Here is a 21,464-nt window from a genome sequence, read left to right on the forward strand (position 1 = left end):
AGAGAAACCCCTCTTATGAGTGGGTTCACATTCACCCAGTGTAATCAGGGGGAGATAGAGTCTCAAGAGGGAGGCTTTCCCTAAGGGGACTCCCTGCACACACACCCAGGTACCCCAGCAGCACATGACCCACCCCACAGTACAGCTAGGATTCCTCAACCCCTCTCAGCCCAGTAGACATGGAGCCACTTGGCCATGCTCAGCTTTCTCTTCCAACACCTACTATCCTTCTTGTCCAAGGGAAACCCTCTGTCCCTGACCTCAGCCCTGCCCTTTGGCTCTGGTCTTTCTGCCACTTGGCTTGGTGCTGGTGCCAGTCTTCCTGGCCCTGCTTTCTCCAGCTCTGCCCTGCACTCCCCTCCCAGGCACTACATATCCAACACAGAACTCCCTATCTGCCCTTGAGAGTGCATGTAGTCCTTGCCCCATCATCTGCAGAGCCAGAAGGCTGTGGGCCAGCAGGAACTTTGACTTCCTCACTCATAGACACAGTGGCAGAGCCCACACCTCACCCCACCTGGGCCCTTCCCTGGTTGATCTGAGTCAGGCCACAAGGTTGGCCCTTGAAGGCCCAGCCACTGGCTGGTGGCAGAAGCAATGGACAGTGGTGTAGGGAACTGTCCTTCTCCTGGGCCTGCTTGGCACCTACAATTTTCTTTTCCCTCCTTCCTCCCAGGTCCCACTTCCTTCCACCTACACTGTGCTCCAGGCATGATTGAGAGCTTTTGCAGATGTAATTCTTTCTACTAGCAGCACTGCCTGCCAACCCTCTTCTCCCAGCAAGGAATGCACTCGCAAGACCTGGGGCCCTCAGGGGTTCAGCCTGACTCTAGAGGGTCAGAGAGTTCCTCGGCATCTGCCACCCCATCCAAAGCCAAGATAGCTGCTTTGAGTCTAGGGTCATCAGAACCTGCAACCATGAGTTGGTCCTTCTCCTTGTCAGAAGCTGGGTTTATGCCCCCGGGGTTGGTAGACTTCTTATCAGCTTATGCATTTCCTTCCAGCCCTGGCTTGAGCCTTGAGCAGATCGCCAGGTTCCCTAAGAACCCTGCTCTGCCCTAACAAATCCAAGCTTCCCCTGACCCCAATGTGCTGACCTACTGCCTGGACTTCTGCTGTTTGCTGGATACCCCTCACAGGCCCCACCTTCAGTGTCCCAGGCACAGTTATTGCCATGGTGTGCCAAATTGGGGTCCAGAAGACTACACTGACAACCCCCATAGCAGCAAACAGGGACAGTATAAAGACCCCCCACAGAAATTCCCCAGGCTCTCCCTGCTCTGAGCTCCAACATTTGGCCTCTGATCTAGGGCTTACACTTTGCCCATTTGAGACTGAGGTCTCAAGGCCACTGTGCTCTGACTTCTGGGCCATGGGAGGGATGGGCTCCAGAGTGAAAATCCTAGGGACTACAACACAGGACCATGTGGTTCTGTTTAACGAGGCTGAAATTACAGGCTACTGGTAATAAGCAGGGCCAAAGTGTAACTGGAGGGGCAGTGCTGGGACCCAGGAAGAGGATGCAGAGACTTCCTCCAGCCTCCACTCTCTTCCGTTCTTTCTGTCCACAGGGTGTCTGTGGGGAGCACCAGGAAACCATCTAGGGGTGGGGTGGGCACACAGACACACAGTATGCCAGAATGATTTAGTACCAGACCCTATCACTGTGCTACTACTACAGTGGCTACCACTGTGGTAGATGTCAGAGCAAATACTAGCTCCAAGGAGAGAGACTACACTGGGGGATCCCCACTGGAGTAGAGCAGGGTAAGAGGGCTGAGCAGGGGGCCAAGCAGGGGCCAAGCAGGAACTAAACAGGGATAAGCCAGGCCTAACAGGAGCAGGGCAGGCAGGAGGATGCTTATAGCATTGGACACTATCATGGTGGATAATCCAGGGGCTCAGGCAGAGCTGAAAGTCCCTCCATGAGCCCTCTGCCTCCCCTTAGGGGGACCCCTGTGCCCACAGAGGCTAAATGCAGGGGCCAGGTCCCATGGGACAGTGCAGGACCTAAACTGAGCAAGGGCACATGACCTCTAGACTTGAGTTCAGTCACAAGGGACTGGCAGGTCCCAACCTGTGACAAGCCTGTCCTGATAATGGGCAGGATTAAAAGAGTCCAAGGCCCACTGGGTGGACTGTGGGAGAGTGTGGGCTATGGTGTAGACCATTGACCATGAGGTGTAGCGGTGCTCAGAGATGTATTCACCAAATGCAATGAATGTCTCATGATGATGGAGGAGATTGTTGTTATGGGGGGAGGAGTGGTGTGAGGCAGGTGGGGGTTATATGGGGACCTCATATTTTTTGCATGTAACATTAAAAAATCAAAGACAAAAATAAAAAATAAAAAAATAAGAAAATAAAAAAAATTTTTAAAGTAAAATGTAACTCAAAAAAAAGAAAGAAAAAAGAGCCTTGAAAACTGACTTTGAAGGTATGCAGAGCTCCAGAAAAGAATCCAAGCACCCACCCCACATCCAAGGCCAGACAAGATCAAGGTTTGAACAGAGGAGGTCCAAGTGTGGTCCAGGTGAAATCAGACTCTGTGCAGGCCTGAAGCATGGTGGCAATACCTGTAGATCACAGTGACCGCCCCACGTGAAATTGTCCCCACAGGTGCCCAGACCAAGGCCCGGTGGTCAGGCCCAATTGACAGACAGAAACTTCTCTCCAGGGTAGACTGTTCTCTTGCCAAGGACATCCACCTCCAGGCAGGGCTATACTGCCTGGGGCATTCTGGGCAGCTCTGGGTCATGAAGGCATAGTGGGAGCTACCATTGTGAGGAAGGCTGCATCCGAAACTGCCCCATGGTAGCCAGCTGGCACACAGTCAGGGCTGGATATCAGAGCATGAAGTGGTGCCTGCAGGACCTGTACTCTGCCTTGTTTCTGGCCAGCACTTACTGGAGGTTGACTTGGAGAACACCAGATGCCCCATGGTAAGTCAATTTCATGCTGAGGACATCAGGACTGGCCCCTCTGAGGTGAGCTGGACATGTTCTTGCCCTCTGGCCTTGGCAAGGACTCCCCTGACTGGAGCAAAACCTCAGGGAGACAGCAGTGGTCCTTTCCCGCAGAGGCAAGATTTGGGGCCATGCACAGAAATAACCACCAGCAAACACCAAGGGATCCCCAACCTTTTCTGAGGAAGCCTGGACATGGGCTTGGGGTGTGGGCAGCCCAAACTTGACCCTTGACTCATGACCCTACACTACTGGATGACCCCACAGCAGGGTCTGGCTGAGGGCAACAGGTGTGTGACCCCTAAACTCCCACATTCCAGGAGGCCTTTGCCCAGTAAACAGAATGGCCTTAGCATCCATCAGCTTTCCTAGGACAATGACCCGGGGGGCTGTCTTCAGACTTTTTTAGACCCCTTCTTCCACCAAAAATGGTAAAAATATTTGACCACCGTATAGGTATAAAGATGTATACAATCCACGCCAAATTCATGATCATATATTCATTTTTATCTTCATTTTTCCTTGTGATTTTAAAAGTATTAAAACACTTCCATGATCCTCTAAAACTGTGTCCACCGTACTTGGCAGATGGCTCAGACCAGGACTCCGGGAGAGGCACCTTGTCATGCCCCAAGGTTTAAATACAAATCTGAGGCTGTCCCTACCCCTGAGGCCAGGGCACATGTACATAGGCCCATTGCATTCCAGGGAGGCCAGTGCCCTGGCAAAGGCAGGTGAGTGGCAAAGGTGCCAACAGGTGTGAACCTTATGTGCTCCAGTAGCTGACTTGGAGAAACTTCCACAATTTTGGGGGATCCCCTGAGACCAGACCATCCCACTGCCTGGCTGTGCCAACTCGAATCTGGTTCAATGTGTCTGTCAGTAGGAAAAAAAACGCCCCATCCTTGTCAGCCACACTGAGCAGTCAGGACCTGGCCCAGGAGCAGAACTAGGTGCATAGGGTCTAGCTGCCCCCAACCCCAAGATGGACTCACCAACCTGCACCTGCTGCATCATCCCTGCCTCCCTCCATGGGTAAAGGCACCTGGAACCCAGGTCCAGATTAGCCATCACCAGTCGCAGGTAGACCGATGCCTAAACATGGCTCCTAAGGTCCTGCCAGCCACTGGCCACCCTGCTTCATCACTGGAAGCCTGGGTTTGGGCACACCTCAACTCCATCTCCAGGCTGTACTCCCTGCTCCCCCTTCTCCGCAAACCTTGCCTCAGGCATACAGGAAGCAGATAAGCTGGAGACCAGCAGAACTGCACAACACAGGCCTCTCAGTAACCAGATATAAGGAGCTGAGTCCCCTTACTTCCCCCCTTCCTGCCCCCAGCCTCTTCTGAATCCCTTCTGCTCACAGCCAGAGACCTCAACTTCCTGCAGTCCATCCTCCCTCAAACCCCCCACCCCCTCCAGTTACATACAGGCATGGGGATTTTCAAATACAACTATCAACATAAAATAGGATTACTTTGCACTTATTTTTCTGTAACTTGTGTTTTACCCACAGTCAACACTGTATTTCTATATTTCTTCTTTTAGCCCCAATGTCATAGTGTTCCATTCATTCATTCATTCATTCATTCATTCAATAAATATCCTGGTGGGGTCAGTGAATGATAGTTGATTTTATGTGTCCACCTGAGGAAGCTGTGGTGTCAAGTTGTCTAGTTATACATTAGCCTAGTTGTTACTATGGAGCTATTTTGCAAATGTGATTATAATTACATCTATAATCAGTTGATTTTAAGTAAAGAAGATTACTGTCAACCAAGGATGGGGTCTCATCCAATCAATGGGAGGTCTTGAGAGCAAAAGCATAGCTTTCTGGAGGAAGAATTTTGAACTCAAAGATCAAAGAAAGGAAGGAATGGAGGAAGGGAAAGTGTGGAAAAAAGGGAGAAAGGTAGGAAGAAAGGAAAGAAAGGAAGGAAAGAAAGGAAGGAAGAAGAAAGGAAGGAAGGAAGAAGGGAGAGAGAAAGAGAAAAAGAAAAAGAGAGAAACACAATTCTCTTACCAGAATTTCAGTTTGCTGCTCTGCTCTGTGGATTTTGGGCTTGCCAATTATCACAATTAATTGAGCCAATTCCTTAAATTAAGTCCCTTAAGATATTCACGCGTCCTGTTGCTTCTCTTCCTTTGGAAAGTTCTAATTGATAAAAACTGGGAAAATTCATCCTGTCTCCTGTGATTTGCAATCAACACTGCACAGACCTTCAGAAATGCAGTGAGAGACCAAGAAGGGAAGCTTGGGGTGTCCTGAGAGTGAATCATCGTGCTTGGTCCAGCTTGGGTCAGTCTGGGTGACTTCCTTGAGGAGGCTGCAATTTCAGCTGAGCCCTGAAAAATTTGGAGGAGTGAACAACAATAAGAGCATGGAGGGGTGGAAGTAGAAGCCCAGAGCTGAAAGGATCAGTGAATGAATCCAGAGCTTAAGGAAAGCAAAGGATGCAGGAGGGCAGACAGAGCCTGGACTGAGGCCTCATGGAAAGTGGAATGTGTGAAGCTAACTCTGATTGCAGGAGGAGAAAGGATGCCAGGAGGCTCTGCAGAGGCTCCAAAAGGAAGGCTGAGTTTTCCAGAGAAGCAGGAGTGGAAGGGAGGAGGGAGGATACACACTGAGGACTCAGTGATGGGGACAGCTGGGCATGCAAAGAGGACCCTGAGGTTCCGGCTTGCAAGAAACTTCCACAAATGTGGATCCCCTGGTAGGATCCAGGGGATGCCATAGGAAGGGTTGAGATTGGATGGGTTAGGTTAAGTCTGAGGTCCTTGGATATCTTGATTGAGATGCTTGGACCAGCTAAATATATGTACATGCTGCATAGAGGTTGCACTAGAAGAGATGGCAGCTAGAGGCAGCTTGGAGGGGAACACAGAACAGCAGCAGATGGAGCTCCAATATGCCCCATCCTCGGAATGACAAGACCCATGATGGTTGGAGTAATGGGGCCTTTGGTAGATGCTCATGATATGTAGATGCAAAGGACAAGCCAATGCCCTTTGCCTGGGGAGTCAGGAAGGGCACCCAAGAGTGGGTGTGGAGATGGAAAGGAGAGTAAGTAGGGCAGGGATGTCTTACTGAGGAAGCACTGTGGGCTGAGAGACCTGGGGGAATGGGGACAGGGACAGCAGGAGAGCAGTTGGAAGACCCCATCAGTCCACCCATTTTTAGCCACAGGACATAGGGAGGACCCATGGTGGTGCAGTTGGGGGGTCTGAAGGAAGTGGAGGGTCAACACAGGACCCCAAGGACAAGGCTGCCTCACATGTTACACTGGCCCCTTTCACCTTGGAGCTTGGAATTTGGAAAGGAAGAGCAGGGGGTGTAGAGACCTTGGATTAGGTGCATGGTGGACCCCAGACCAGAACCAGGCTCATCAGGATCACTGTTGTCATGTGTGGAGAAAGGTTTGTAGAGGGGGAACTTGGAGTCTCACATCCTGTGCTGTTTGCTGAAGATGAAGCCAAGTGGATGCAGGCACTGTGGGTACATGGGTGGGGACAACAGGACTGACAGGACCAAAGGGACCCCAGAGAGTCCACACACTCCTTGTTTTTTTCTCCTTTACTAGTTTTGTCATCGATAGGGTGACCATTCCAACACCCAGCTGATTAGGTCCCTGACCCAGCTCTAACAATAGCAGACCCTCTCCCCTTCCTGCCACCATTCTGGGGCCCAATTCCAGGACTTGCCATCGTCTGTTGCACCACCTGTTAATTCACAGTATCCAACACACTTATCCCTGCTTGTCTTCTCCTCTTCTCTGCTCACTTCCTACAGCAACCACTCTTCATGTCCTTGGGACTGGGACCCCTGACCTTTGAACCTCCACCTCTCCCTTTCTTTCAGTCTTCATGTGCTCACTTCTCTCCTCACTTCACTTGATTCCATGCCCATCATCCTAGCTGTCCTTCTGCATCCCTCAACTCCTTGTCCCCTCCCCATGGTCTTTGTACTTTCTCTAAGCAAGAATGACCCAACTCTGCACAGCCTCACCAGGCCTGCGACCATGACTGCCATGGTTCACAGTGTCATTTTGGATTCATGGCCATACACTGCAGAGGGTTGTGAACTGTAGTAGCTCCTCCTACAGCCCCCTTCTCAACCACTCTGGGACAGACAACCCTATGTGTCCAACTACTATTCGTTATCTCCTTTTCCTTCCTAAACACAGTCCCAAATTCTTTGCATCTAAGGATGGCCCCATAGTGAAGTCCTGGCCAGTGAGATATAAATAGTGTCACCAGCTGACCAGTTCTGGGAAAACATGTTAAAGGGAGTAGTCGGCCAGAGTGCAATTACTTGTTTGCACTTTGCCCATCCTGGAATGCAGGTGCAATGCCTGAGGATGATTAGCTACTTTGACCATCTGCTTAGGATAGTAGAAAAAAAGTTAGATGAAACTGGGTACAATAATGATAGAAGAAACTTGCTTCACCAGTGGTGTTTAAAGTCTGCATTATTTGTCACATGAGAGAAATAAGCCTCTCTTTGGCTTACCACCATAGTAGGGTTTCTATTATGTTCAGCCTAACTGAATCTCACCCTACATCCTAATTTACTTCCTATCCTCAAACCTCAGGCAGCCCTTCCACCACTGTCAATATGCTGTTGTGAGAATAATAGAATGTGCTCATCTTCCCAGCACCATGTCTCCCAAACTGCTTACACTCATACAGTTCCCTAGAGTGAACATCTTTTCAGAGAGTGAATCCAGGACATAAACATACCAGAAGAAAAGACAACATAATACCATAATACACTACAGATAATTATGAACATATATGTTATTGCTTTAACATAAAATTGAAAATGGGTGCTTATTTGAAATTATAGATTATCGGGTATTATGTACTTTTTGTTACATTAAAGCTATTTTTTAATCAAAACAAAAATAAGACAACAATAGGATGAGGGCAATAAGTAGTAATTTCTAGTGAGACTAATGAAATAAATAATATGTGTGAGAAAAAAATGAAGAATATTGCCAGAATATCTCTTTCTGTTCTCTGATACAGCAATTTATTTTAACTTTTTTTTCCTTATAATAAATTTTATTTATAGGGAAGTTTTTAACTGCATAAAACTTACATCAAAAGTATGGGGGATCCATATAGATTGACCCTACCCCCCTTCCACATTTTCTTCTATTAATAGCACCTTACATTAGTGTGGTGTATTTGTTACAATTGATGCACAAATATTGTAGCATTGCTATTAACCATGGTCTATAGATAACATTGTGGTTTGCACTTTTTGATGTACAGTTTTATACGATTTGACCAAATGTATAATGGTCTGTATATGTCATTGCAATGTACAATATCACGGAGAACAATTCCAATGCCCTAAAATTCCCTATGTTTCACTCATTTTTCCCTCCCCCACCCCTCAAAATTTCTGGTGAACACCATCCTTATATCATTGTTACAAGTTCTTCCCTTACTATAATAATAATAAAGCTACTTTAGTCCATGGTTGAATTCATCCCTATGTATGTTCATTCCTCTGTATTGAGGATTTTGTCATAGTGATGCCTGCTCTGCTTCAGATTGAGAGGGGCCTTAGATCTTATGGGGCAGGTGGAATGAACTGATTTGCTTGCAGTTGTAGATACTCTTTGCTTTGCGGGATGGATGTTGTTCATCCTCATAATTTTTTTAGTTGTCCTGGGGGAGTCTGATGAACTGGAGATTAGGTATCAGGCTGAAACTCCGCTGAGATTCAAGGCTCAATCAGCATATGAACAGACCTAAGATTAAAGTTTCTAGGACATATGTTTAATGGGTATCATGCTAATTGTAGTTTGAAGTAAAAGGGGTAGACATATAATGTGCACTAACTCTGTTACATTGGGGAAATACATTATTATTTATTCCAACTAAAGGCCCACCAACAGGGTGCTGATTTCATGGGGTTGTGTGCCTGCTTATCATCTTTGAAACCTCTTTTCCTCTTACTTCCGTGTCTGATCAATCCAAAGTCCTGCTAGCTCCACCCTTGAAGACACACCAGATCTGGCTGCATCTACCAACTTCCAGTATGAGTGGCCTCATCTGAGCCAACTCCACCCCTGCTATCTGGTGATCGCCTTCCTAACTGAACCCCATACTTTGCAGATGCACCTGAAACTGTCAATAACATTCCTAGCAACCAAGCAAGACTTTCAGAACACTAAATTAGATCCCTTGTGCCCCTGCTAAATGCCCTCCAGTAGTTTTCCATACTTCTCAGAGAAAAAAAAATCCTTCTGGCCTACTCCAGTCGAATTCCTACTACCACCACCACCCATCTCTCCCCTACATTCAGCCACGGGGGTATTCTGTAGTACATTAAGTATTTTCTCACCTCAAGATCTTTGCAAATTTATTGTCTATGCCTGGAAAGCTATTTCCTGTGTCAGGCAGAGGAGGTCTAGATTATGTTGCAAGATTAAACTCCAGTCATGCTTCATTAAGCAAAGATGTGATCTTGTACACTAAGCCTGTTCTATATCCAAGCTCCCTGGCTGTCATCTGCAACTTTGTTCCATGTTTTAGTTTCCTTGGCAGATCAAGGAAATACCATGCAATGAGTTGGTTTATCACTGGGAATTTATTGGCTCACAGTTTTGAGATTAGAAAATGTCCAAATCAAAGTACCATCTAGGTGATGTGTTTTTCCCAAAGACTGACATTCTGGGCCTGACTGCTAGCAATCCTTATCTTGGCTTTTCTGTCACTTGTAAGTGCACATAGCAACTTCTCTTATACTTGCTCCTCTTTTCTGGATTATATTGATGTTCAGTCTCTGGCTGCTCCTGCTGTGGCTCTCTGTCTGAATTCCATTATAAAGGACACCAGTAATAGGATTAAGACCTATACTGATTAAGTTAGGTCATACCTTAACTGAGGTAACCTTATAAAAAGCTGCTAGTTACAATGGGTTCATACCCACAGGAATGGATTAAGTCTTCTGTGCATAGCTCCAAACCACCACCCTACCCTCTGGAACCCTAAAAGACATGTTCTTTCCACATGCAAAATTTATTCATTCTATCATAACATCCCAAAAGCCTTAAATTATTTCAGCAACAATGCTAAGTACAAAGTCTCATCACAATCAGTTATGACTGTGGTCTCTCCTGAAGCACAAATCCCCTCTGTCTATGGACCTGCAAAACCTAGAGAATCAGTTATCCACTTTCAATATACAATGGAAAGACAAGCATAGGATAGACATTCCCATTCCAGAAGTGAGAAATTGGAAGGGAGCAGGGGTCATGGATGCCAAAGAGTTTTAAAATCCAATATGGCAAATTACATTAGATTTCAAGGTCTGAGAGTCATCTATGATATCTTGTCCTCTCGACCTAATGGCATGGCAGCCCCATCCTTTCCAAGTGCTTGCACAGTGGCCATGATCTCCCCCTGAACACTGGAGTATACACTGTACTACTTCCACGCAGCAGTACAGTGACCAGGCTCTCTGCACCCCTGGGCACAAGACCCTATATCTGAGCATTGGGGTGACAACACTCTCTCTGAACAAGGTATGAAAGGCCCATGCCCATCAAGCACCAGGTCAGATTACTTGCACTACCAAACACAAGGGTGAACCTGCGCTTTTCACACACATGGGTCAAGGAGATACCTTTGATCTAGACCTTTGCTTCCGTGGTTCTGCCCTTGAAGTCATTCTTTCTTTGTTTTGTCCACTTTCAGTCTCTTATTTTAAATTTTTAAATTTTTTTACTTTTTAATTGTATTTTTTAAGATAAAAGGGTCACAAAAATATTACATTAAAAAAATAAGAGGTTCCCATATACCCCCCACCCCCCACACACACTCCTCCCACATCAACAACCTCCATCATTGGGGCACATCCATAGCATTTGCTGAATACATCTTGGAGCACTGCTGCACCACATGGTTAATCGTTTGCATTGTAGTTTACACTCTCCCCCAGTACATTCAGTAGATTAAGGCAGGATATATAATGTCCAGCATCGGTCCCTCTGTCATTTTAAATTCAGGCTGGCAGTCATTCTGTTCCTATGCATTTTGCAAAAACCTTGTTGGCTTTGCTTGCAGTTCATGGGGATACAAACCATTTGGAGATGGACTTTCCACAAATATTTTCTGCATAACTGTATTTCCAATTCTACTTCCCTGAAGAGGCTGACTTGATCCACATTCTGATAAACCCTCACTTGGAGCCCTATTCTCAGTGACTCACTTGCTGGGAGCTCAGGGAGGTCCTTGATAGAGCCCCTTCTGACCTTAATCTCAGAGGATGCTACCTGTAGAGGCTAAGAAGTTTCCAAACCATCAATTTATGTTTTCTTTGTGCTTAGGAATTCAGTTTTCAACTTATTCTTTTCTGCTTACTCTTTACTATAAGTTGAAAGAAGAATGCCAGGATGCACCTTCCACATTTATTTTCAAAATCTCTGCAGTTAAATATTCAAGTTCATCACTTTCAAGTTACGCCTTCCATCCAACATCAGAACTCAATTTCAAATGCTCTGTCATTTTTAAAAGAGGATTGCCATCCCCTCTCAAACTGAAAAAGAGCAGGCATCACCATCACAAAATACTCAAGATTGCAGAATGAACAAACATAAGGGGGAAAGGCAAACATGGGCCAAACAGAATTATTGTAGTAACAGAAGAACTTGTAACATTGATATAATGATAGAGATTATCAGAGGTTCTGAGCAGAGGGGAGGGAATAATAGTTGAGGGAACATAGGGAATTTTTAAGGAATTGGAATTTTTTGCATAATTTTGCAATGATGCATACAGGTCATTATACGTTTTATCAAAACCTATGAAGATGTACAGTGCAAAATGTAAATCATAATGTAAGCTATAGACCATGGTTAGTAGCAATGCTTCAGTATTTGTTCATCACTTGTAACAAATATACCGTACTCATGTAAAATGTTATAAAGGGGAAAATGTGAGAGATGGAGGTGGTCAGTTATATGGGAATTCTCTGTATTTTCAATGTAACTTTTCTGTAATCTTAAACTTCTTTAAAAATAAAATTTTTAAATGTATAATGCAAAAAAAAAAGATTTACCTTTCCTCCAATTACCTATCACACATTCACCACTTCCTTCTAAATTCTCATCTGAGCTAACTTTATTATCCATATTTCTACCAACAGTCTCTTCGAAGCAATTTATGCCTTTTCTATCAAGCACCTCATGACTCTTTTAGCTTCTTGCCATTACTCAATTCCAAAGCCACTTCCATATTTCTGGTATTTGCAATAACAGCATCCCACTCTTCTGGTACCAAATCTGATTTAGCTTCCTGAGATGCTTAAACAAATACCATGCAAAGGGTTTGCTTAAACCATGGGAATGTATAGGCTCACAGTTTTCTGGGTAGATAAAGACCAAATCAAAGTGGTACTTTCTTCCTGAAGATTGAAATTCCGGGGCTGGCTGCCAATGATCCTTGGTCCTTGGCTTTCTGTCACCTGGAAATTCACATGGTGGCTTTCTCTCCATCTGAATTTCATTCTGCCAATAAAGGATTCCAGTAATACTAATAAGACCATTCTGATTGAGCTGGGTCACACTTCAACTGAAGTAACCCCATCATCAAAATGTGCTACTTATGATTGGTTCACACCCACAGGAATAGATTAAGTTTAAGAACTTTTTTCTCAGGTACATATCTCCAAACTACTACACCTCATATCACCTTCACCCCAGTACATGCTTTATCCACAAAGTGGCAAGGCTGGGCTGAAATGAAGGGTAGTCTAGAATAGGTCCCCTTAATTTTCAGTCAAAACCATTGACCAGAACTAAGTCACCACCACATTCTCATGGGTTGTGCACTCACATGCCTGCCAGAAATCCAAAACAAGATCCTGAGCTATTGTTCCAAAAAATGTTATAGAATTTTTATTAATTTCTAGAAAAGTATGGTCCAAAGCACTCAACATTAAAATATTTTATTAAAGGATGGCATTTAAAAATTAATATTTAAAAAATACATTTGGGGGAGTGGATGTAGCTCAAGTGGTTGAGTGCCTGCTTCCCATGTATGAGGTTGTGCGTTCAATCCTTTGTACCTCCTAAAAACAAAATAAACAATAAAAACAACTCTCATTTGGGAGCAGATGTAGCTTAGTGGTTGAACACCTGCTTCCCATGTACGAGGTCCTGGGTTCAATCTCCAGTATCTTCATAGACATACATGTAGATTTACAGAACAATCATGCATAAAACATTAAGTTCCTATACTCTCCCTTATTACCGTGTTGCATCAATGTGGCACATTTGTTGTAATTGATTATATATATGTAATTATGTTATTAACCACAGTTAATGTTCATGGTTTATTACAGGGTTCACTACTTGTATTGTACAATCCTATGAATTTTTTAAAAAGAAATTTATTATGTTCACATATATACAACCAAAAATTTCCCCTATTAACTATTTTCAAATATATATTTCAGTATTAACTATGTTCATACATTATGTTATCATCACCACATTCATTACCAAACTTTGTCTATCAACCTAAATAAACATTCTGTACAATTTAAGCATTAACTTCCTATTTACAATCCATATCTCAGAGTCTTGTAACCTATATTCTAACTCTATTGATGTTGAATATCTTTTCATGTGTTTTTTGGTCATCTGTATATCTTCTTCAGAGAGATGTCTATTCAGGTCTTTTGCTAATTTTTAAATTATGGTAATTATGGTGTTTGTCTTTTTGTTGTTGAATTATACTTTTTCTTTACATACTGTGGATATTAAGCCCTATTGGATATGTGGTATACATATATTTTCTCCCATTTTATAAGTTCTCTCTCTCTATATATATATTTTTTGAGATACTGTGGGCCAGAGAATGAACCCAGGACGTCATATGTGGGAAGCTGTCACTCAACCACTGAGCCACATTGTCTTTTCTGAGTTGTCTTTGCTATTGTTATTGTTTTTTCAGCTTGCTGTTTGTTTTTATTTTTTCAGGAGGTACTGGGAACAAAACCTGGGACTTACCATATGGGAGGCAGGCATTCAACCACTTGAGCCACATTTGTTCCCTAGGTTCTCATTTTATTTCATGATAAAGACATTTGGTGCACAAACATTTTTAATTTTGATGAGGCCCCTTTTATTTATCTTTATTTATTTATATTTCTTTATTTTCTTTTAAATGTTACATTTAAAAAATATGAGGTCCACATATACCCCCCATCCTACCCACTCCACCCCTCCCACATCAACAACCTCTTCCGTTATTGCAGCACATCCACTGCACCTGGCGAATACGTTCTGGAGCACTGCTGCACCACATGGACAGTGGTCCACATTGTAGTCCACACTCTCCCCAGTCCACCCAGTGGGCCACAGCAGGACACACAACGTCCAGCATCCATCCCTGTAGCACCACCCAGGACAACTCCAAATCCTGAAAATGCCCCCACGCCATATTTCTTTTTCCATCCCCCTACCATCAGTAGACACCATGGCCACCCTCTCCACATGACTATTACAATTTCTTCCCTTACTAATCACAACAGTTCCCCAGCAGAACACCAGTAAGTTCACTCTAATCCATACTCTATTCCTCCATCCTGTGGTCCATGGAATGGTTATGTCCAATCCTCTACATCAAGAGGAGGCTCAGATTCCACATGGATGATGGATGCAGTTCTGCTTGCAGTTGTAGGCACTCTTGGCTCCCTAGTGTGGTGGTTGACCTGCTTCACTTCCCTGTCAGCTGGTCAGGGTAAGTAAAACAAACCAGAAGGTAGGAGCTGCAAGTCTGCTGAGACCCTGGACAGTCTGGAGATTCAGGTCTTCTGAGTGTACACCAACCCAAACGCCACAGGTCTGGTAAAAGTAACAGAAGAGGCATGTGTAGAAAGGTCATATCTGAGTCCAACTCCATCACACTCAAGAACACAAACTCCAAAGAAAGGCCAGCTGACATGGCCCTGAACTCCAGAGCCATCTGCTATGACAATAGAACCATTGTACTTTGGTTATAAAGTCCAAGAAGCCATTCTAATGTAAATTCCTGAAAATGTTGCCCTGTGTTTGCTTCTAGGAGTTTTAGAATTATGGTTCTTATATTTAGGTCTTTGATCTATTTTGGGTTAAATTTCATATGTTGTAAGGTGAGGATGACAACCACCACACCATGGAACCAAGAGAGTCTAGGACTGCAAGCAGGAGAGTCTCATCCATCAGCCATGTGGGATTGAAGCCCCCTATCGATTAAGATGTAGTGTGGGCATGATCATCTCAGAATCCTCAGGACTGGGGAATAAAATATGGACTAGAGTGGACACACTGTGATTTTAATATTTTTAAAAATGGTAACTCTGGGATTTAGTTCCTTAGCTTTCTTTTTCCTGAGTTTGTATCCTTGTAGTGATATATCATTTTCTTGAAGGCCAGGAGTGAACAAACTAAAACAAACAAATGCAAACTCCTTCAGAGTTTAGCTTTCATACCAAGAAGGTCAGCCCAAGGCAAATGCAAACTGATAAGTATCTAAAGAAGCACAACACAAAGGATATTTTGGAACTTATTAATAAGGTAAAATGTGAGGGGGAATGGCATGGGGTATATGGAAATGTTCTATATTTTTTATGTGACTTATCTGTAATCTAAAACTTCTTTAAAATACAGTTAAAATATATTTAAAAGATGACAAAGGAAATAAAAAACTAAATTCTAGTAAACCTGGAAAAAAAGGTAACCACTAAAATCACACAGACACATTTGCAAAGAAAAGATTTCATAAGGTACAAACAACCAAAGAGCGTGGATATATAATGTCCAGCGTAATGAGAGAGGTTGTTGATGTGGGAAGAGTGGGGGGTGGTGTGAGGAGTACATGGGAACCTCTTATATTTTTTTAATGTAATATTTTTTTGTGATCTATGTATCTTTAAAAAAAACACAATTTAATAAAAAAATGAGCAAAAAAAAAAAAAAGAATGGATAGACAAGCTTTTTCCATAAAGGGATAGAGAGTAAATATTTTAGGCTTTGTAGTGACATAAGGTTTCTATCACCTATACATCTTTCCTTAAGCAAACTTTTAAAAATATACAGACTATATCTGATATGCAACTGTGGACAAATGCCCATCTCCAGGTCAGAAGAGTGGAGAGTGGACAGAAGAAGGGGGCTACGTAGACCTCCCCGCCCCCTCTGACAGAATATACCACAGATGGCACCTATCTTAACCAGGAAAGCTCAGAGAGAGAGGCAGCCAGGCTTTCCTGGGGATGGAGGAGGGAAATCCGCACCCTCAGACAATCCGTTTCCCTGCACATGCTTTACCAGCAGGAAGAGCAGCTCTGGAAGGGAGGAAGAAGGGACTATCAGGTTTCCCTGAGTCCAGGACCCTGCTGTGAACTCAGACACAGGCATTGCCTTCCAGAAGTTTCCACTGGAGTGGGAGGACCAGCAGCCCTTCAGTAAACACAAAAATAATAAGGGGGCCCTTTCTGTATGAATCATGCCATCAGGGAAGCCAGGAGGAGCCATATTAAGAAGGACGATGGGCACTCTGGGCTTCCTACAGCATGCCGGACCCCACTCTCTCCCCCTGTTCTTTCTTTCCAACTCAGGGGAAACCCTGCAAAAGGCAGGTGGGTCAGTGTAGGAGGCTGCCAGGCGCGGCCATCCTCTGTTCTTGTTTCTAAGTGAACAATGTACACGCCCCTTCTTTAGTACCAGTAAGAATTTTATACTCACTCACAGAAGTGGAGTCCACCCATTCCCTAATGGTGCAGGTGGTTAATGGGACTGTCACTGTGCTTGCGGGTTTTGGCTGTGCTAACAGGAACTACAGAGATCGGCAGTACAAAATCTCAGACATAATCTCAGCAGAGCCTCCAGAGGACCAGAGGTGAGCCTAGTGTGGCTGCTCCCAGGGCTCACTGTCATTTCCACAGTGCTGTGGGGTAGGGAGCCCCAAAATGGTGGAAGAGAAGAGACAGGACTGTCTTGGAGGATTAAGGGGACTTTCCAGGTGGTGTCACTGAGGGGAATGGGAAGGGAGTGCCATTTGCAATGGCCTGGAGTTGCCCAGGTGGGGGAAGGGGGCTGTCATTTGCAGCAACCTTGAGTTGTTCCGTTGGGTGGCTACCCCAGGCAGAAATGGGAGGGGGGGGGGGTGGGTGGAAACTTGGCTGGTTGCAGAAAGCATGGCTTGTACTTCAACCTGGGTGGTGCCATCAGGAGCAACGGAAGTGGTGACCACAGGAGACAAATTCAGGCAAGTGCGGAAAGGGCTCATTAATCACAGAGCCTGGGCAGGGCAAGGGTGATATTTGTAGGGAAAGAGGAGGTGGGGAGGTTCTTCAAACTAAAATCAGGCTTTCCAAGACCTAGGGCTCACCTGGGGGCACCTGGAGATGGGAGGCTGCAGCAAGTTTCTGTGGACCTCAGCCCAAAGTCCCTATATGTGGCTATAGTTTCTCAGAGTTCTGGGGCCTGGGCACCCCAGTCATTTTCCCCTCAGATAATGGCTCCCTTGCCTGACTTTCATTTTAGACCTGGGGGGTCTGTGTGGCCAGGGCATGGAAGCCAGCTTGTTTTGCTGGGTGCTCTAGGCTCCTGGGCTTGCCTGTCCCAGGAGCCCATGGCAGTTTCTGAAGAGCAAGAGCAGGGAGTGGATCTCTGTGCAATGCTTTTGAATACTGGGGCCAGAGAGAAAGTTTTCTCTCTGCCTCCTTCACCTGAAGCCTCCACTGTCCTAGAGCAGGGATAGAAATTTCTGAAGACACCCTGGTCTGGATGGGGCCACCTGGAGGTCTCGGGGCTCTTCCAGGCTCTCTGAAGGTGGTCTGGTTCTATATTCTACAAATGGCATTTCTGTGGCTTTAGGGGTTCTCTGATACCAGATGCAGGCTGGGCAAAGATGTGCTTTGAGTTTGGGATGAGGGGACCTTAGGATATAATACTTTTAGCCACAGCTGGGCAGGCATGGGGTCACAGAGGAGATTTTGTACATGTCCTAATGGGATCTACAGCAATGTGATTACTTTGATTTCTGGAGCCAGGGTTCCAAGGTCACTGTCACCTCAGGTGAGTCCTCTCAGCCTCTCTCTTCAGCTTCTGAAGGTTTTTGCTGCATTTTTTTTAGGAGAAACGAGAGTGCCTGGGTTCAGATACTGAAGGACTGGGCACTGTCTGGAGGTCTCCAGAAGGGGCCAGTGAGGGGACAAGGATTCAAAAGGAAGTTCTCTCCTCCTGGAGTCTGCACCCAAATGATTTCTGTGGGGGTCTCAGACACCAGCATCCTCTGGGGTGCCCTGTGGCCTCTTGGCCCTCACCAGGCTTGATTTGAGATGGTCTTCCAGCCCCTGATTGCTTCAGTTAGGAGCAGCTCTTGCCTGGGGCCCCAGGATATTTGTCACAATGTGAAAACAGACCTGATACCTGGAGCCAGGGACCAAGGTCACCATCTTCCAAGGTGAGTCCTTGCCCCCTCCCCATACAAAACTGCGTTTTAACAGCCTTTGGGGGTGGAATTTGGGGTGTCTGGATGTCAGAGAGGCTAAAGCATTTCAGAAGCTAGAAAAGGGATCTGGGGCTAGGATCTTTCCTTCACCCCCATAATCATCAGCTGAAGATCCAACCTCTCCTTCTCAAAGGGCAGCCACCTGCTGTTCCCCTGGGTGGTCTGTTTCATTGGATTCTGCAGCAGAATGTATTATCAGGGACTGTCACCACTCAGGGTTGCAATTATGGCTTTCATCTACTTCCAAGCCATCTACTTTTGGGGGCAGTTAACTGTCTCCAGTTATGTTTAACTTAGTTTCAGTTAGGACTTTGTCTCTGGAGCAGGCTGGTCTGTTCAGCTTGCTCAGACTGCCAGGATAGGCAAAGGGCCAGGTCAGAATCTGGGGTCTCCAGGGCTGATCAAGTGGTCCAGGACTCTTCAACCCTAGACAGGGAGCAGGGTGAATGTAGAGACCCCAGAAAATGGTACCTGAACTATTGCCTTCAATAGGAAGCCATGAGACAATGTAGTTCTCCACATGACTGAATTTCTGAGCAGTGGGCAATGATGCCCAGGCCAGTGCCCAGAATTTTTGTGGGTGGACATAGAGATTCCACCATTCTGGCAATTATGCTATGGACATCTGGGACCCAAGGACCATGGTCACTGTCTCCTCAGGTAAGAACAGCTCCTTTCAGGGCCATCCTTTTCTGCTCACTCTCATGGGGTTTTCTGATCATCACATTGACTTATCCCCATGGAGCCTGGAGGGCTGACACGAGATGATGGGGCTTGGGATGCCATTGGGATTTCAATTTTGGAGCTTCCACTGTTTCTCTGATGCTTTTCTAAAATTTGTATAATGCCCAGCTTGTCTGAAAGGATGCCTGAGATCATGAAAGAGGGAACAACTGCTGGGCTGAGCATTTGAAGGGCCACTTTTGAGGGAAGTAGCCAGAAGGTATGGGGTCCTCCCATGCCCAGAGAATGGTCTGGGTTGGAGTAAGAGACATTTCTCTGTTGGAACTATGGCACAGGCTAGATGGTGTAAATTACTAATAGTATCTCTAGAACTATGAAGGTGCCTTACATAGCACAAAGACATATTTTCTTCAGAATATGAGACATGTTCTGTGCCAGATTTGGGTTTGAATTCTGTATCAGAGACTGCCTTCCATAGGTGTCTTAGCAAGGACAGGCATGGAGTCTTTGTGCTGGTGAGGTTTCAAGGGCTTTTGTCAAATAATCTTATGGTTTGAAATTACAGACCTCTAATAGCCAATGATGTTGTGAATCATTTTGTTTACTCATTTGACATCCTTGATAGATTCTTTGGTGATGTGTCTGTTCTAATTACCTATTTTAAGAATTGGGTTATTTATTTTTTCACTCAAGTTTTGACTTATATATTCTGGATGTTAGTGTTGTGTCAAATTTATGATTTGCAAACATTTTCTCCAGTCTGTGGCTTGTGATGTCATTCTTTTCAGTGTACTCTGCAAATTGTTTTTATATTTTATAAAGTCCAAACATGAACTTTCACCTTTACAGATTGTGCTTTGGCATTATGATTAAAAACTCTTTAACATTAGGAAAAAAAAAACCAGTGGCATGTCTCATTCACCCTCACAGGGCTGCCTGCATGCAACCTTTATGGGGACCTTTTAGGGAGCTTCGCTTGTGAGGACAGTTTCTAAAGGAAAGTGATTTATTCGTCTTAAGAGGTGTGCTTACTAAAGTATTAACAGAGAGGATATCTTTGACGTGTATGGGGAAGATGATCAGGGAAAACGTTACTTAAACATTTGAAAGATTGTAAATGTGTTAAATTTAAAAATGTCAAAGGACTTAACATTCAGGTTCAATCAATAGTCATGAATATTGTCTTTCTGGAATTGATAGTGCTACAGGTGCAGCCAAGAGATAATAAAATATGGTACTGTCATTCCCGTACTCAGGATTGAATGTTGACAGTAATAAAACAAGTTTGTTTTTTCAAAATTAATTGAGTAATTTTCAGAGAAATTGGTGTTGAGTTAGAGTCAAGATGGCTAGGGGCTGGCCATAGGCAACTGAAGCAGGTGGCCGGAAGCAGGTCACATTGGGAGCCTGTTTCAGGAACCAAGAAAACATGATGGTAAATTTAGTTTATGGCTCTGAAGAGGTGGTTTTCAGATGGTTTTGCCCAGCCCCACATACCCGAAATTGTTCCACTGAACAGAACAACATCTGGGTAATTTGCATTTCTAAATTAAGGTAGAGACCTTGACAGAAACTTGGAAGGTTTCTTTTAAAATATTTAATTTTAATTTTTCAGGGTTTGGTTATCAAATTCTAATTTATATTCATTTTTCAAATTAAGATGTTTAGGAAATTAGTCTAATGAATGGTTGGTTAGTGCATTAATGTAATGTCTTTAATTACTTTGTCATTCTCTCATATAATAATTAACGGCAAACTATTTTCCACTTTCCCAAAGCATTGTTCTTGTAAAGATTGTGTTCACAATTGTTTAAGTTAGTTGGTTTCTCTTTGTGATTAAGAAATGCTTGGATTTTCTGACAAGATTGCCTTCATTTCAGCCTTTTTCAAGATCACTCTTCAAATATAAATTTTAGTATAAATTTTAGGTTTATTGCCTAATTGCTTAAATTAGTGGCTGGATTAGTTGATAGATTAAGAGGAAACCAAGTCAGATAAAAGCTTTAGAAAGGAATTTCTCAAACAAAGCAACTCCAGGAACACTTCCAAAGCAGTTATTGTTTTTAATCATTGGCTGAGCTTCTTAGTTGAAGGAAAGTAAGGAAGGGCAGAAAGCAGATTTCCCACCAAGCCTAGTTTTATGTCATCCCAGGAGATGGCACACCTGGAGTCTATGCTACACATTTGTAGCTTTTGCTACCAAAGGCCAACCCAGTTATTTAGGTATCTGCCCTTTTTAAATGGATTTGGAGGAATCATTCAATGCCCAAGAACCCTACAGAATTGCTTAGTGAT

At 44.4% G+C, this 21,464-nt stretch overlaps 1 gene segment (V, D, J or C); it reads left to right on the forward strand.

Annotated features, from left to right (window-relative positions):
• LOC101433711 (Ig mu chain C region secreted form-like) overlaps positions 1-21,464 on the forward strand; it is a 62,268-nt gene that overhangs the window by 35,891 nt on the left and 4,913 nt on the right. The window contains 2 exon segments of the C gene segment in view: positions 1,669-1,685; positions 18,004-18,049. Of these exon segments, the coding sequence occupies positions 1,669-1,685; positions 18,004-18,049 (63 nt within the window).

This window comes from Dasypus novemcinctus, chromosome 16 (assembly GCF_030445035.2).
Source record: "Dasypus novemcinctus isolate mDasNov1 chromosome 16, mDasNov1.1.hap2, whole genome shotgun sequence".
In the NCBI taxonomy this organism is placed as follows: domain Eukaryota; kingdom Metazoa; phylum Chordata; class Mammalia; order Cingulata; family Dasypodidae; genus Dasypus; species Dasypus novemcinctus.